At 44.9% G+C, this 17,192-nt stretch overlaps 1 protein-coding gene across 7 annotated transcripts in view; it reads left to right on the top strand.

Moving 5' to 3' along the window:
• Positions 1 to 17,192, top strand: part of ZNF236 (zinc finger protein 236) — a 531,150-nt gene that overhangs the window by 396,724 nt on the left and 117,234 nt on the right. For all 7 annotated transcript variants that reach the window (XM_063923335.1, XM_063923337.1, XM_063923334.1 and 4 more), the window contains exons 26-27: positions 8,831 to 9,007; positions 10,233 to 10,391. In XM_063923335.1, the coding sequence (XP_063779405.1) occupies positions 8,831 to 9,007; positions 10,233 to 10,391 (336 nt within the window). The remainder of the gene's footprint in view (positions 1 to 8,830; positions 9,008 to 10,232; positions 10,392 to 17,192) is intronic.

Genomic DNA, 17,192 nt, shown 5'->3' with positions numbered 1-17,192 from the left:
GACAGTCCCGCTGTCGAAAAACAGACCAATTGACGAGTAGTGGGCGGCCTGGATTCGACTTCATGGACGGCACAAAAGTGTTCAATAAAGCCTGAAAAAAAATTGCGTGGGGTCCCCCCTCCTAAGCATAACCAGCCTCGGGCTCTTTGAGCCGGTCCTGGTTGTAAAAATACGGGGATAAAATAACAGGGGTTCCCCCGTATTTTAACAACCAGCACCGGGCTCTGTGCCTGGTCCTGGTGCCAAAAATACGGGGGACAAAACACGTAGGGGTCCCCCGTATTTTTAACACCAGCACCGGGCTCCACTAGCCAGAAAGATAATGCCACAGCCGGGGGACAGTTTTATATTGGTACCTGCGGCCGTGGCATTAAATCCCCAACTAGTCACCCCTGGCCGGGGTACCCTGGAGGAGTGGGGACCCCTTAAATCAAGGGGTCCCCCCTCCAGCCACCCAAGGGCCAGGGGTGAATCCCGAGGCTGATCCCCCCCCCCCCATCCAAGGGCGGCGGATGAGGGGCTGATAGCCTTTTGTGACAAAAAAAATATTGTTTTTTGTAGCAGAACTACAAGTCCCAGCAAGCCTCCCCGCATGCTGGTACTTGGAGAACCACAAGTACCAGCATGCGGGGGAAACGGGCCCGTTGGTACCTGTAGTTCTACTACAAAAAAAACAAATAAAAACAATACACAGACACCGTGACAGTATAACTTTATTACATACATGCACACCAACATACATACATACTTACCTACCTATGTTGACACGAAGAGTCGGTCCCCTTCTCCACGTAGAATCCACGGTGTACCTGTAAATAAAATTATTCTCACAACAATCCTGTGTAGATCGGTCCTCTTCTGTTTGTAATCCACGTACTTGGCACACAAAAAAAAATTAAAACCCCGGACCACACACTGAAAGGGGTCCCATGTTTACACATGGGACCCCTTTCCCCGACTGGCAGGACCCCCCGTGACTGCAGTCAAAGAGGGTCCCTTCAGCCAATCAGGGAGCGCCATGTCATGGCACTCTCCTGATTGGCTGTGCGCGTCTGAGCTGTCAGTCAGGTGGCACACTCGAGATACAATGTAGCGCATAGGCGCTCCATTATATCCAATGGTGGGAACATGGCGGTCTGCGGTAGACCGCAAGGTTAAGTGGGGGCAACCACAAAAGCCCTATACCCCTATATCCATTGAACTCCCAGCTATTAGGAATCATTTCACAAATGTTAAAAGTTTTTTTTATAAAGAACCTGTACGCATGTCTCCTGATTTGTTCCACTGATTGATGCTTTAAAGTCACCAACTATGCTCCTTTGAAGTGATTACAACTTATTTGACCAGGTTGCATCTGTTCCTTAAAGATGCTTGCATCTTAATGCAGATTGTTTTGACATGTGCCGGACCTCAGTCTTTGTTGCTATTAAAGCAAAATCTTATTGGGGGGATTTGGTATAGTGTTGGTCTGATATATCAGTCACATAGTCTTATTGACCTATCTCTTTATTACATAACTGGGTGGAAGTATAAGGCATAAAAACCCAGTCTATTATACATTGGTTTATTAGAAGTAAAAGACCATCCTTTTGTTGAAGCTTTATGAAACCTTGCCAAGTATAGGTCTGTTTAATAGGTATGGACATACAGACTATGTACATGACCTGCATTACAGTACTGTATATACTAGCTATAGCCTTGCTTACTTTGCACCTCTTCTTCCTTACTGTTGTGTACTTTCTGCTGCTTTGTGATTCCTGCACCTCCAACAATAAAAGGCAGTGCCCAGTTACCAGTTTAACAAAAACAGGTGTTTTCATTATTTCTCTAGCATCCATAAGGGATATTGGGGACACAGTACAATGGGTATAAACGGGGTCCAAAGGATCCAGTGCACTTTAAATTTCTTCCACTGGGTGTGCCCACCCCTCCCCTCTATGCCCCCTCCTACAGGCAGTTTAGAAAAACGTGCCCTCAGGAGAGGATGCACACTCTGCTAGCTCTAGAGTTTTTCTTCAATTTCTTTTAAACTTTTATTTATTTCGGTATGCTGTTTGGGCAACAGCATACCTGCGCCGACGGAGTTAGGGGGGGGTGGGGGGGCGGTCACTGGACTCGCAAGGTGCAGAGCCGCTTCCCCGCCACCGTCCTGAGGGGTTGTTTGTTCAGTGGGGCACTGCGTCTTGGCTGTTACAACTGCAGCACGCCACACACCCCTAACAGATGCCTGAAGGTGAACATCAGTGGTGAGCACACACGGGGGCCCTGCTAGGGGGGTCCCCTGGGTTCATGGTGCAGCCATCACACAGGTGAGGCATACGGGTCCCTTCTGGGGGGGGATCCGCTATTGCACCTGTGTAAACTGGCTAGCGATGGGCTTAACTGAGCATTTCTGTGAAGTTTTAAGCATGTTTGGAGACATTGCCAGTATAAAATCTTCAGTAGCTCCGGCGCCATTAAGGGGAGGCAAAGCTACATCAGAGCGGGCTCAGCGGCATTTTGGTGCCTTCCTCTGCAGATACAGCAGCAGCCGCACACAGCTCTTCAGACGCTGACACACGCTGGATCACTGATACAGGGTGTAGCTTGGGGGAGAGCCGCTAAAGTTGTGCACATTACACATTCCTAGAGGAAAATTGGGTTTTAAAACAAACAGTGTTTCACTGAACTAACTCTGGCGTGGGTGTGCTGGTGCCTTTTCTTCATCTGTGCCTCCTCTCACATACAGTAGGGCAGGCTTGCATTGTAATTGTCTGTGTTGTATGTGTATTGTTGTGTGTTACTTTTCACCATGGTAAAACACAAGTTATGCAGTGTCTGTAACACCAGGTTCTCCCCACTCTCATCTGGTTCCAGTTCATGTGAACAGTGTAGTCAGTTCTCACAAAACATTGAAGAGAATGTGGGGGTCACGAGCCTTCCTGGCTGGGTACAATCAAAACTATGATGTCTGATATGTCATCTCAGCTCATGGCAAATGCCCACAAAACACAAGGACTGCAACAAGCAGTAGCAGATCTGGCTGCCAGGGCTGATGTTCCTCATTCCCCACTCTCTACTGCAGGTCCACATAAACGTGCTTTCCCTGCACTTCTATCAGATACTGATGATGATATACAGGATGATGGGGATGATGTGGATGCCATAGGTGGGGGTTCCACTCCTGCACAGGGTATTGAACCCCTCATTTGAGCTATAAGGGATGTGCTAAAGCTCCCCCTAGAAGACGCTGCAAATCAGCAGTCGTTTTTTCTCCCTCAGGACAAAATGACTGTTACATTTCTTGATTCTAAAGAATTAGATTATTATTTAAGCTGGCCTGGAAAAATGCAGATAAGAAATATCAGGTGTCAAAACCATTTTTGCATACATTCCCCTTTGCCCCTGAGGGCAGAAAGGTCTGTGAAGAATCTCCGGCTATAGACCTCTCAGTCTCTCGCCTTTCTAAGAAGGCGGTGCTCCTGGCTCCGGGCTCCTTTACAGTAAAAGACCCGGGGGATAGAAAAATTGAGACCACAATGAAATCTATTTACATTGCTGCAGGTGTATCTCAAAGACCGGTCATTGCATGTTGCTGGATGACACATGCAATTCACTCCTGGGCTACTCAAATTCAGGAGGGCCCCTCGGGAGACATGACCCTGGTTACTATGGTAACTTTCCTAAAACACATTCAGGACACGGCAAGAGTCCTCTGTGACTCCCTAAAAGATTGACAGTATTAATGCTAGGACCACTGCTATGGCTCTTGTCAGCACGCAGAGCCATATGGTTGCGTCAGTGGATTGCAGATGCTGACTTCAAAAGCAATGTGGAATCTCTCCCGTTTACAGGTGAATGGCTCTTCGGAGGCGAATTGGACGCATGGATCTCCAAAGTTACTGCTGGGAAATCCGCGTTTCTTCCCTCCGGGGCTCTGCCTGCTAGACGTACCTACCCGGGACCATCTACTCAGTCCTTTTTGGCCACCAGATTTCGATCTAGGGCCAGAGGTGCATCAAATACAGCTAGAGGCACTAGAGGTAAACCTAAGAAACCAGCCTTTGCCGGCTCTCAAGAACAGAGCAGCATGACGGTACCCGACCACCCCAGGAGGATCTCTGGGTGGGAGCCCGGTTACGTCACTTCAGCCACATCTGGGAAAGTTCCTGCCAGGACGCCTGGGTAAGGGACCTTATTTCTCAGGGTTACAAGCTGAAGTTCGACGGTGTTCCTCCCCAACGATTTTTCAAATCAAGCTTACCAGCTTTGAAAAATATGCGTGTTACACTACTATAGGTCATCACAAAGTTGGTCCAGTCCCAAGTCATTGTTCCAGTACCCCTGCAACAGCAAGGAAAAGGTTACTACTCCAGTCTGTTAGTTGTGCCAAAACAAGATGGGTCTGTGAAAACAATTTTGAATCTGAAATCCTTGAATCCTTACCTAAAGGTTTTCAAATTCAAGATGGAATCTTGGAGAGCAGTGATCGCAGGCCTGGAACATCATGAATTCCTAGTGTCCCTGGATATCAAGGACGCCTACCTCTATATCTCATTTTGTCCTCCTCATCAGGCCTATCTGAGGTTCGCCCTGCTGAACAATCACTACCAGTTACAGGCGTTACCCTTTGGCCTGTCTACAGCTCCGTGGGTGTTCACGAAGGTGATGGCGGAAATGATGTTCCAGCTCAGGGTCCAGGGAGTCAACATGGTCCCTTACCTGGACGATCTCCTGATAAAAGTGAGGTCCAGGGAGCTCCTACTGCTCCATATAGATTGCACTATCCAACTTCTGTAACACCACGGGTGGATCCTCAATCTACAGAAGTCCCATCTGGAACCATCTCAGCGACTCCTGTTTCTGGGAATGCTACTGGATGCTGTAGCGCAGAAAGTTTTCCTCCCAGAGGACAAAGTGAGAACTCTCCAGGAAATGGTTTGCATGGTTCTCCGACCAACTCGAGTTTCCATTCATATTTGCATAAGATTGTTGGGAAAGATGGTAGCCTCGTACGAGGCCATTCATTATGGAATGTTCCATGCCAGACCCTTTCAATTGGACATCCTGAGAAGTGGTCTGGTCACCCCAGGCCAGGCTTCCACTCCTGTGGTGGCTGCTGTCTTTCAATCTCCGGGAAGGTTGACGCTTTGGGATTCAGGATTGGATCCTCCTCACGACAGATGCGAGTCTGAGGGGGTGGGGGGCTGTCACCCAAGGGGTGCAGTTCCAGGGCAGGTGGTCTGCCCAAGAGGCCCTACTTCCGGTCAACATCCTGGAATTCCATGCAATCTAAAATGCTCTGATTCAGGCCTCCCTTCTGCTCCGGGATTAGGCAATCCAGGTCCAATGGACAACACCACGGCCGTGGCATACATCAATCAACAAGGAGGGACAAAAGGCAGGGCCTGCATGCAAGAAGTATCAAGAATACTCCTCTGGGCAGAAAGAAATGCAATGGCACTGTCCACAATTTTCATTCCGGGAGTAGACAACTGGGAAGTGGACCTCCTGAGTAACCACGATCTCTACCCAGGGGAGTGGGGCCTACATCCTCAGGTGTTTCAACTGATCATTGACCGGTGGGGTTGCCCCCAGATCCTCATGATGGCGTCTCACCTCAACAAGAAACTTCGCTGCTATTGCTCGCGAACCAGGGACCCTCAGGCGTGCGCAGTGGATGCACTGACGCCGCCTTGGCCTTACCAGCTGTTCTACGTATTTCCTCAGATTCCGTTGATCCCAAAGGTGCTCAAGAGGATCCGGCATCAAGGAGTTCAAGCAATTCTGCTTGCCCCGGGGAGCGTGGTACGTGGACCTTCTGGATATGTCCGTCGAAGACCCTTGGCCTCTACCACTCAGAAGAGATCTTCAACAAGGACCATTCATCTACCCGGACTTACGGCGTCTTTGTTTGATGGCATGGAAGTTGAGCAGAACATCCTAGCTCACAAGGGACTTTCCAAAAACATCATTGCCACTATGGTGCAAGCCAGGAAACCTGTAACGTTAAAACATTGTCATAATATCTGGCGGAGATATGTTTCCTGGTGCGAGGAACGCACATATCCATCTGCCGAATTTCACTTGGGAAGATTTCTTCATTTCCTGCAGGCTGGAGTGGATCAAGGCTTATGTCTGGGATCCATTAAGGTTCAGATTTTATCTCTTTCAATCTTTTTCCAAGAAGAAGTTAGCTATACTGCCTGAAGTTCAGACCTTCTAGCAAGGGGTGCTTCACATCCAACCTCCGTTTGTGCCGCCTACGGCACCTTGGGATTTGGATGTGGTATTACGATTTCTGCAGTCCTCCTGGTTTGAACCTCTGATGACGGTAGAAGACAAGTACCTCACGTGGAAGACGGTGATGTTACTGGCCCTGGTTTCTGCTAGACGTGTCTCAGAATTGGGGACCTTATCGTATAAAAGTCCATACTTGGTCTTTTACGAGGACAGAGCGAAGCTCAGGACTAGGCAGCAGTTCCTGCCGAAGGCCATCTCTACGTTCCACTTGAATCAACCTATTGTGATCCCATCAAGTTCTGGGGCTTCTGCCCCTCCGGAGGCATTGGATGCTGTGCGAGCCTTGAAGATCTATGTCAGGAGCTCGGATCAGAAAGACGGATTCCTTGTTCGTGTTATATGACGCACAGAAAAAGGGTTTCCCTGCTTCAAAGCAGTCCATAAATCGTTTGCTTCGGCTCACTATTCAGCAAGCCTATGTGTTGGCAGCCTTACCTTTTCCACAGTCTCTGAAGGCCCGCTCTACAAGATCAGTGGGGTCTTCTTGGCGCTGCCCGTGGAGTCTCAGCCCTGCAGCTGTGCCGAGCGGCTACCTGGTCGGGGAAGAACACCTTTGTGAAGTTCTCTAAGTTTGATACCCTGGCCAAAGAGGATACCCAGTTTGGGCAGGTGGTGCTGCAGATGTCTCCGCATGTTCTGGAAGCTTTGGGACATCCCATCGTACTAATTTGTCCCCAATATCCCTTATGGATGCTAGAGAAAATAGGATTTTAAATACCTACCGGTAAATCCTTTTCTCGTAGTCCATAAGGGATATTGGGCGCCTGCCTCTTTGCGGTGACTTTCTGCAGGTTCTCTGTTATGTGTTACCTGTTCAGTTGTTGCTGTTTATGTTGCCAGCTGTTGCTGGCCCATTTATTTTATGGTGTGCTGGTGTATAAATCTCACCACACTTCTCGTTATGTTCCTTCTCTCAAGTATGTCATTTCTCCTTTGGGCACTGTTTTACGTATAACTGCCTGTAGGAGGGGGCATAGAGGGGAGGAGCCAGCACACCCAGTGGAAGAAATTTAGAGTGCACTGGCTCCTTTGGACTCCATCTATACCCATTGTACTAATGTGTCCCCAATATCCCTTATGGACAACGAGAAAAGGATTTACCGGTAAGTATTTAAAATCCTATTTTTGCTACCTTCTTAAACTTTTCCTTGTATTTTCAACTGTCCAGTATAAACAAACTCTCACTGCCCCTTCATAGTGGTGTTTATCATGATTGTTTTCCAGTAGAATTATTTGATACTACTTCTGTACACCTCCATAAAAAAACATGTTTATTGGGTTGTTCTCTCTTTAACTAGATTCTCTACATCTTTCCAAATTCCTGAGCAATATTATGCTACTTACCATAGCATCTAAGGGGGGTATCCAATTTGCCGTGATATCGCTGTTTTGAGATAACTTATCGCAAATGCAATAAGTTGGTATCCTGTTAGCGGCGATAAGTTATTGCCGATAAGTCTCCGTAGAATTTATTGCGGTTTTCTCTTCACCGTCTCTGAGTTGGTGCAAAGTCCCTATTATAAGCTAAAAAAGTCGGGATTTGGCTTAGAACTCCATGGGGCACCCCCATTATTGACTAATTAGGCACTTAGAACTTTTTAATTATTTTTAAATAATGACATGTCATTTTTGGGGTAAAAAAATGCAAAGTGATGGGAATTGGGGTACAAGGTATAGGACAGTTATATTGCTTTGCTTTATGAGTGGGACAAGTGAATTTTAGGCTTGCAAGTGGGAGTGCCCTGGAGTTCCCTAAATTGACCCAAATATACTGTACATAATTTTTATATGCCCCAAATTTAATGAGAGCACTTATTTTGTTAAAAAATATTGCTTTCTATAGTTTTTCCACATATTTTGAAAAAGGCATATAACAGCCATTTGACCCAATTTAATGACACCAAATCGTTGTATTATGGCCACTGATAGACTTCTATAATGTTTTCCTGTGTTACTTTGGCTTTTTGGGGGGTACAGGCAGATTTCCCCACTCTCTCCTATACATATCTCTGCTTTTGCTGGCTAGAATTGTCGCGGAAATCCCGTTATTGTCATTTTGGAATAGGAAAGGTGCGATTAACAGGAGCACGCAGGTTGTGAAAACCTGATTTTTCAGGCGATAGGTGCGATAACATTAGCCACGTTCGTGGATCGCGTTATTGTGGCTAATTGGATACCCCCAAAGTCTTATACCATTACACATTGTTTACATTGTATCTTAAAACTTTTAATGAGTAAATGCTAGTGCACAGATATTCTTCATAAACTACAACTGTGTCGCTAATTTTATATTCATACAATGTTCCTTTTTTAATCCTGCAGCATGATCCTTTATAATATTGCTTTTTCTACTTTGCAGTCACCACAGTTTAAAAAATTTAATCAAAATTCATAATTGTCAAGAAAATCAATGTGTTGCCCTGTGAAGTAAGTTCTGTGGAACATTGTTATTCACTGCATATAGAGCTAATATTGGTATATCTACATTTGAATTACTGTTTGTTTCTCATAAAAAGGAAGTTTTACAGAATGTTTTATTTCTTTACAGCTGGACAGGAACTTTCCCAGGTTATGACTTCTCAAGGTCTGGTATCCACCTCTAATGGACAACACGAGATCACGCTAACCATTAATAACTCCAGTTTAAGCCAGGTTTTAGCACATGCTGCTGGCACCACTCCTACGTCCTCCGTGTCACCACAGGAAATTACTCTCACCATATCTGGTTAGTTGGAGACTGTATTGTATTTTCATCTCCTCTTTATACTCCATTTGTCTAGATTTCTTCAATATACTCAATCTTTCTTTCTCGGCCTTGGAAAACTGGGGTTATTAGACATTCAATATCATAAACAGGAACATTGTGGTGTCTTATTTGTCAAACCTTTTGTTAGGATAACACTTGAAGTCATAAATGTTTTCTGAGGTGAAAGGTATGTACTGTATAATACATACTCCACATTACATGGAACTATGGACGATTGAACTACTTAACCATACAATTGACAGCAGAGAACTAATTAATATAGGCTTTATGCTAATACTAGGAAGTCCCATACTGGCACTTAAGGACTTGTTATATGACCATGGTCATTTTGTGAATGTTGCCACACTGCAGGTATGTTCTCTCCAACATTTCATTGTGAAATAAAGATAGTTTGTTTGACCAGTTTGGAAAGGATTTCAATCAGTGGCAATAGTTAGCATATATTGTTCTTTTCATTAATGTATTTACATATTTTTCAACCCTAGCTAAATTCCTTCTGAGGGAAGAAAAAAAGGTGGAGAGTTAATGAGGAACATCCATGGGCCCTCTTCTGTTAAAACAGACTATTTATAGCCTATACCAATAATAATTAAAAAAAAAAATATTCTCTCTACCCCAAGTTCACTCATGAGAAGAACACATATATGGGATTATTTGTGAAGTGTTGGGTTGTAAATCCTATGGCTTCTGATAATGTTTGTGCCCAAGATTTAAAACAGCAATGCTTCACTTGCAGGGCACAGCTAGTAAAAGCTTTTAAATATTGTGCACTAACGCAATCAGAAGCATCAGACTACACTTCCCGACGCTTCATAAATAAACCCCATATAGTGCTCTCAGCATGGTACTATCATAGCAAATAGCATTCTGATTTTCTTCCTCCCCCGTAGCACTTCACACACTGGTATGGGCATGGAGCAGGGGGCAGCAGTACCGGCTAAGCTTTTTAGCTAGCCAGGTCAAAGAGCATGCAAAACAACACCAGCATACCAATCACTTAAGGCCTCGAATGGGAGTAGCATAATGGTGCTTACTAAAGGTCATTTAAAGCCTCTACTTCATAGAAAAGTATCTATCTTAGAGGTGGGAAGGTACTAGGATGCAAATAATGTATGTTTTCCATTGCCTCTAGTAATTGGCTAAGATCTAGTTTAAAGTCCTTATTGTGTCCATTTTGTTTAAGGTCAAGATATTATGCAGCTGGGCCCTGCAGGAAGCAGTGAGCTGAACGGGAGTATGAGACTAAACACACCTGCAATTACTGGCCAGACTCCTGAGACCTCATTATCCTTAAATAATGAACACATCTTATCACAGGCCTCTACACTAACGACTACTTCAGGTATTGCTGTATGGAAGTTATTATTTTTTGTTTTGTTTTCTCTAACGTCCTAGTGGATACTGGGGATCTGTTCTTTAGTACCATGGGGTATAGATCGGTTCTACTGGAGCCTGGCACTTTAAAACGTTTAGTTTGTGTATGTGTGTGCTGGCTCCTCCCCTCTATGCCCCTCCTACAAGACTCATTTTTGAAAAATGTGCCCAAGGAGCCGTGTGCATTTCTCTGGAGCTCCAGAGAGTTTCCTTTGATTTTTGTTTTAGTTTATTGTTTTCAGGTAGTCCTGGTGGGCAACCAGGCTACCTGCTTCGCGGGACTTAGAGGGGAAACCGAACCAACCTCCTGAGGGTTAATGGTTCGTAATCCCAGCTGACAGGACACTGAGCTCCTGAGGTGCTGATCACACATCGTTAGTATGTGTGCCCACTCAGCAGCTAGCCGCCGCCCTCTAACAGATGCTGAAAATCGCGGTGCGGTGAGTGTTAAACTGGGGTCCCGGTTAGCGGGTCTCCAATGCAGTTTGAGGGCAGATCAAGTGGCGGTCACGGGCTACGAGCTGTGGTGCCCGCCGCGGACAAAACTGGCTCAGGGCACATGCCCCGCAGGTGCTGTCTATACAGTTATCCATATAAATTTTACACAGGACCAGTATAATGTGAGAGACCGCACGCCATTGCAAGGGGCTGGGCGTCCCAGAGCGGGACCAGAGGCGGGAAGGCGCCATTTCCTGCTGCTGCGGATCATCAAGGCTGCATGAACGCTGCTCCTCCACAGAATGTGTACTGGTACCAGGGGGTCATAGCAGGGGGGGAGCACATCAGCAGTAGCGCCGCTGCATGTTTATCAGGTTATACATATTATTTCACACAATGTGCTGCTGTGTTCTGTGTGCCGGTCTCCGCTCCTCAGTGTCACTCCAGGGGCTCTCTAGGGTCTGTGTGGGGGTGTTTTACAGTGAGCTGTGCTATTTTACGGTATTTAAAGATGTCTGTGGACATGGTTGTGTGTGCTGCTTTTAACTCTACCCCTTCATCAGCGGGGTCTCTCATGTGTGAACAGTGCTCCTTGTCTCCTCAGGGACACAGTTCACAGGCACCTAATTGGCTGGATAATTTTAAAAGCATGATTCAGAATGTTAATTTAGAATTAGCTGCAGCAAAAAAGGAGAGACAGGTGTTAAAACAGTCTATTGTTACATACATAGTAACATATCAATTGAGGTTGAATAGAGGCAAATTGCCCATCTTGTTCAACCTGTATTAACTTGTGATGATTCTGCATACTCGCTGCATAATGTTTTATGACTAGTTAGCTACTATAACTCATGTTACCCCCGGATTAACCACGTTGATATTTTAAGTATTATAACCTTGGCTATCATTTTCATTCAAAAATGTATCCATTCCTTTTTTAAATCCAGAAATGTATCCATTCCTTTTTTAAATCCGCCATTACCACCTTCCCTGGCAAGGAATTCCACATCCTGATTGCCCTAACTGTGAAAAACCCTTTCCTCTGTTGCGTTCTGAACTTTCTCTCCTCCAGGCGCAGCGAGTGCCCACGTGTCCTAAACTGTGTTCTTTTAATAAATAACTCCTCTGATAACTCTTTGTAATGTCCCTTTACATATTTGAAGATATTAATAATATCTCCTCTTAGGCGCCTCTTTTCTAGTTTATACATATTCAACCTAGTAAGCCTTTCCTTATAATCCAGTCCCTCTAGGCCTTTAATCAATTTAGTAGCTCGCCTTTGAACCCTTTCGAGTTCACTGATGTCTTTTTTATACAATGGTGCCCAAAACTGAACACAGTATTCCAAGTGCTGACGTACCAATGCTTTATACAGCGGCAGGATTACATCCGAGTCCCTTGTCTCAATTCCCCTTTTTATGCACGCTAGCACCTTACTTGCCTTCTTTACTGCATTTTGACATTGTGTATGGTTATTAAGCCCATTATCAATGAGTACCCCCAAATCTTTTTCCATCTCTGTTTCCCCTAGGCGTTCCCCATTTAATATGTAGGTTGCGAGTTTGTTTTTAGTCCCGAAATGCATAACCTTGCATTTGTCTGTATTGAACCTCATTTTCCATTTAGACGCCCAGAGTTCAAGTTTAGATAGATCATTCTGCAAGGACTCCACATCCAATTCTGAGTTAATTACCTTACACAGTTTAGTATCATCTACAAAGATTGACACTGTGCTTTCCAGGCCTATTTCTAGTTCATTGATAAATATGTTGAACAGTAGTGGTCCGAGTACCGGACCCTTGTGGTATTCCGCTGACTACTGGGGACCAGGTTGAGGACTTCCCGTTGACCACTACTCGCTGTACCCTGCTATCCAACCAGTTGCTTATCCATGTGCAAATAGTTTTTCCTAGGCCAAGCTCCTTTAATTTGATCATCAGTCTCCTGTGAGGAACTGTATCGAAGGCTTTTGCAAAATCTGGGAAGACCACATCCACTGCTTTTCCTTGATCAAGATTATTGCTCACTTCCTCGTAGAAGCTAATTAAGTTAGTCTGACATGACCTGTCCCTCACAAACCCATGCTGGTTCTTGCTAATAATCCTAGTGGACTGTAGATACTCCTGTATGCTGTCCCTTAGAATTCCTTCCAATATTTCCCCACTATAGATGTCAAACTAACTGGTCTGTAGTTTTCCGGAAGATTTTTGGATCCCTTTTTAAATAATGGCACTACCTCAGCTATACGCCAATCCTTCGGTACCATGCTTGATCTACTTGAACTATTGAAAATCAAGTATAGGGGTCGTGCTAGTTGTGAACTAAGCTCCATAAGAACCCTCGGGTGAAGTCCATCAGGACCAGGTGATTTATTAATCTTAATTTTGCTTAGTCTCTCCCGGACTACTTCTTCGCTTAAACAAGTATCTAACCATGAATCATTACTGCCACAATTGTTATGTTCTACTCCCAGCATCAGTTCTTCTCTGGTGAATACTGATGAAAATAATTTGTTCAGTATTTCCGCTTTTATTTCGTCATTACTTATCAATTCTCCTAATTCATCTTTTAATGGACCTATATTCTCCTTTTTTTAACCTTTTACCGTTTATGTATTTAAAAAACTTTCTAGGATTGGTTTTACTCTCTATAGCGATTTGCTTTTCATTTTCCATTTTAGCTGCTCTTATTGCTTTTTTTAATTTCTTATTACATTCCTTGTAATACTTGAAAGACTCCTCCTTTCCATTAGATTTAAATGCTTTGAAAGCACGCTTTTTTTTATCCATTTCTGCCTTAACCTTCTTGTTAAGCCACATCGGTTTGAGTGTAATACTCCTGCGTTTACTGCCCATGGGAATGGGAATGGGTATGAATATTGCTATCCAGCAACCCTTTTAAAACATCCCATATTTCCGAAGTGTTCTTGTTATTAAACAGAACCTCCCACTCTATCGTTAAGTGCACATCTAAGCATACTGAAATTAGCCTTCCTAAAGTTAAAAGTTTTGGTGTAACCCCTGTAGCAATGTTTCCTGAAACTGATGTAGAATGTGATCATATAGTGATCACTGTTACCCAAAGTCTCCCCAACTTTAGTTTTTGATATAATGTACACATTATTAGCAATTACTAGATCCAGGGTAGTTTTACCCCTAGTTGGGTCCTCGACTAATTGAGACAAGTAGTGATCCTTTAACATATTTAAGAACCTGTTGCCTCTCACTTTAGCACATGAATTGTTACTCCAGTTTATATCTGGGTAATTAATATCCCCAATTACAAGGATGTCCCCCAATCCCGCAGCCGTTTTGATTTGCTGCAAGAGTTCTTCCTCATGTATGCTAATATGTGGCTGCTTGTAGCACGTGCCTATAACTAGTTTTTTTGCATCAATACCCCCAATTGAGAGTTCAACCCATAGTGACTCCACATTATCACCAGTCTCCTCATAGATAACCTCCTTTAAGTATGGTTTAAGTGATGGTTTAACATGAAGACATATACCACTCCTCTTTTGTTTGCCCTGTCCCTCCTGAAAAGAGAATACCCCTCCAAGTTTGCAACCTAGTCGTGAGAGTCGTCCCACCATGTTTCCGTAATACCTATAATGTCATACTCAGCCTTTGATGCTAACCATTCCAATTCCCCCATTTTACCTACTAGACTTCTTGCGTTTGCAAGCATACATTTTAGTTTATCGGTTCCTTTATTCGTTTGTTTTTTTAAAGATATCCCATCCTGGTTTGCTAATGCATCCCTAGAGTTACTGATACAGACTGTCCTTCTCGCTCCCTCTCCATCCCAACCGTACTTAGTATTCTCTTTGATCAACCCAATGTTCCCATCTACATTCACTGCCCTGACATAAGTATTTTCCATTAAGTCCCGTACATCATTTTCTATAGGCTGTAATGATGACACATAATTGTTATTATTTAACACATAATTGTTACTTATTGTTATTATTTAATGCTTTGGCAATACCTTTCTTAATACCCTTATTAGAACCCATCTAAATACCATTACCGGCTGCACTTTCCCTCCCCCCTTCTCCACCCCCTTTTGTCTCACTACCACCATCCCTACTATTCTCGCTGCATGACCCATAGTTTCTAGCTAAACCCTCCCCCCAGGCTCCTAGTTTAAAAGCTCCTCCAACCTACTAACCATCTTTTCCCCCCCGCACCACAGCCCCTTCCTCATGGTATGGCAAAAGCAGCAGATACCAGAAAGGCTTCTCAGACCCCTTTGTTGGTTTCACATAAACGCTTACTGCTACAGGTGCTCCAGTCTGATTTTGATTAGCCTCTGTCCCCTGAGGTGGAGGCCCTCATTTATGCTGTAAGAGAGGTTCTTCACATACTGGGTCAGGACGCAGAACCAGATTAGGAGTTGTACTTTAATGTTAGACCAAAGACCTCAGTCACCTTTCCTGTCTCTAATGAATTAAATTCTCTGGCCAAGGAGGCATGGTTAAACCCTGATAAGAAATTTAAGATTCCTCAGAGGTTTTTAGCTACTTTTCCTCTTCCGGCGGATGACAGGAAGGTGTGGGAAAACCCCCCGTCAGTTGATCTGTCTGTATCCAGACTTTTTAAGAAATTGATACTGCCAGTGCCAGGGGCTATATCCCTAAAAGAGCTGGCTGACCAGAAAATTGAGACCACTCTCAAGGCAATTTATACGGCAGCGGGCGTAGCACAGCTCCCCACAATAGTTTGCTGGTGGATTTCCAGAGCAATGGTCAAGTGGTCCGATAATATTATTAATGGATTAGACAGTCTGCCCCAGGATGAGGTCATTACTCTGCTGCAACACATACAGGATGCTGCAACTTTTATGAGCGAGACTATAAAGGAATTGTGTAAGATAAATGGCCGCACTACTGTTATGGCAGTTTCGGCACGCAGAGCTCTGTGGTCGCGTCAATGGTCAGCGGATGCTGATTCAAAAAAGGGTGTAGAAAATCTTCCCTTTACAGGTGATGCCTTCTTTGGGGACGAATTGAATAAATGGATTTCCCAGGCAACGTCGGCTGCGCCACCTGCTAGACATTCTGCAGTCCTTTCGTGTGGCAAGATTCAGAAGCAGGGTCCGGGAAGTCTCCACCACCCCGAGAGGATCGCGTGGTAAGTCCCGTAAACCTGCAACTGCTGCATCCCTGGACCAGACCACCGGATCCCCTGCCGCTAAGCCTTCCTTGTGACAGTTGGCCCCAGCAGCAAGGTGACTTTCAGGTGGGTGCTCGCCTTCAACACTTCGCCCATGTGTGGGCGGAGTCCTGCCGGGATCCGTGGGTGGGGGATCTCATTTTCCTGGGATACCGGCTGGAATTTCAAACACTTCCTCCTCCCAGATTCTTCAAATCGGGCTTACCAGTTTTGTCCACTGCAAAAAGTTACCTTGCAAGAGGCAATTCAAAAAAATTTTGTGGACAGGGGTGGTAGTTACAGTACCTCCACCATACACAAAAGGGGTTTTACTCCAGTCTTTTTGTCGTTCCAAAACCGGACGGTTCGGTGCGACCCATCTTAAACCTGAAGTCTCTAAATCCGTATCTGCGGGTGTTCAAATTCAGGATGGAATCCCTGCGGGCAATGGTGTCCGGTCTGGAGGAGGGGGATTTCTTGGTATCCCTGGATGTCAAGGATGCCTATCTACACATTCCCATGTGGCCCCCTCATCAGGCTTACCTCAGGTTTGCCATCTTCGATGACCACTTCCAGTTTAAGTCCTTGCCCTTTGGCTGTCCACAGCTCTGAGGGTCTTCATCAAAGTCATGGCGGAGATGATGCTGAGATGCACATGATGGGAGTCAACATAGTCCCCTACTTGGACTTTCTCCTGATAAAGGCTATGTTCAGGGACCGTCTATTGCACAGCATCGATCTGACGACTCGCCTGCTTACAGATCATGGGTGGATTCTATATTTCCAGAAATCTCACCTGGAACTGACCCAACGTCTCCAATTCCTGGCAATGATACTGGATACGGTGTCTCAAAAGGTATTTCTCCCGATGGACAAAGCCTCGGCCATCCAGGCTTTGGTCCGCTCAATGCTCCATCCTCGCAAGGTGTCCATACATCTTTGCATACGTTTGCTAGGCAAGATGGTTGCTGCTTACGAGGTAATCCAATACGGCAGATTTCATGCCTAGCCTTTTCAGCTGGATCTGCTGGACAAATGGTCGGGGTTTCACCTTCACATGCATCAGGAAGTGACCTTATCTCCGAAAGCCCGGATTTCTCTGTTATGGTGGCTACAAGTCCCTCACCTGGTAGAAGGCAGGAATTTCAATATCCAATCATGGATTCTACTGATAACGG

Source organism: Pseudophryne corroboree, chromosome 5 (assembly GCF_028390025.1).
Source record: "Pseudophryne corroboree isolate aPseCor3 chromosome 5, aPseCor3.hap2, whole genome shotgun sequence".
NCBI classification, from domain to species: Eukaryota; Metazoa; Chordata; class Amphibia; order Anura; family Myobatrachidae; genus Pseudophryne; species Pseudophryne corroboree.
This window is presented reverse-complemented; position numbering and strand designations above follow the sequence as displayed.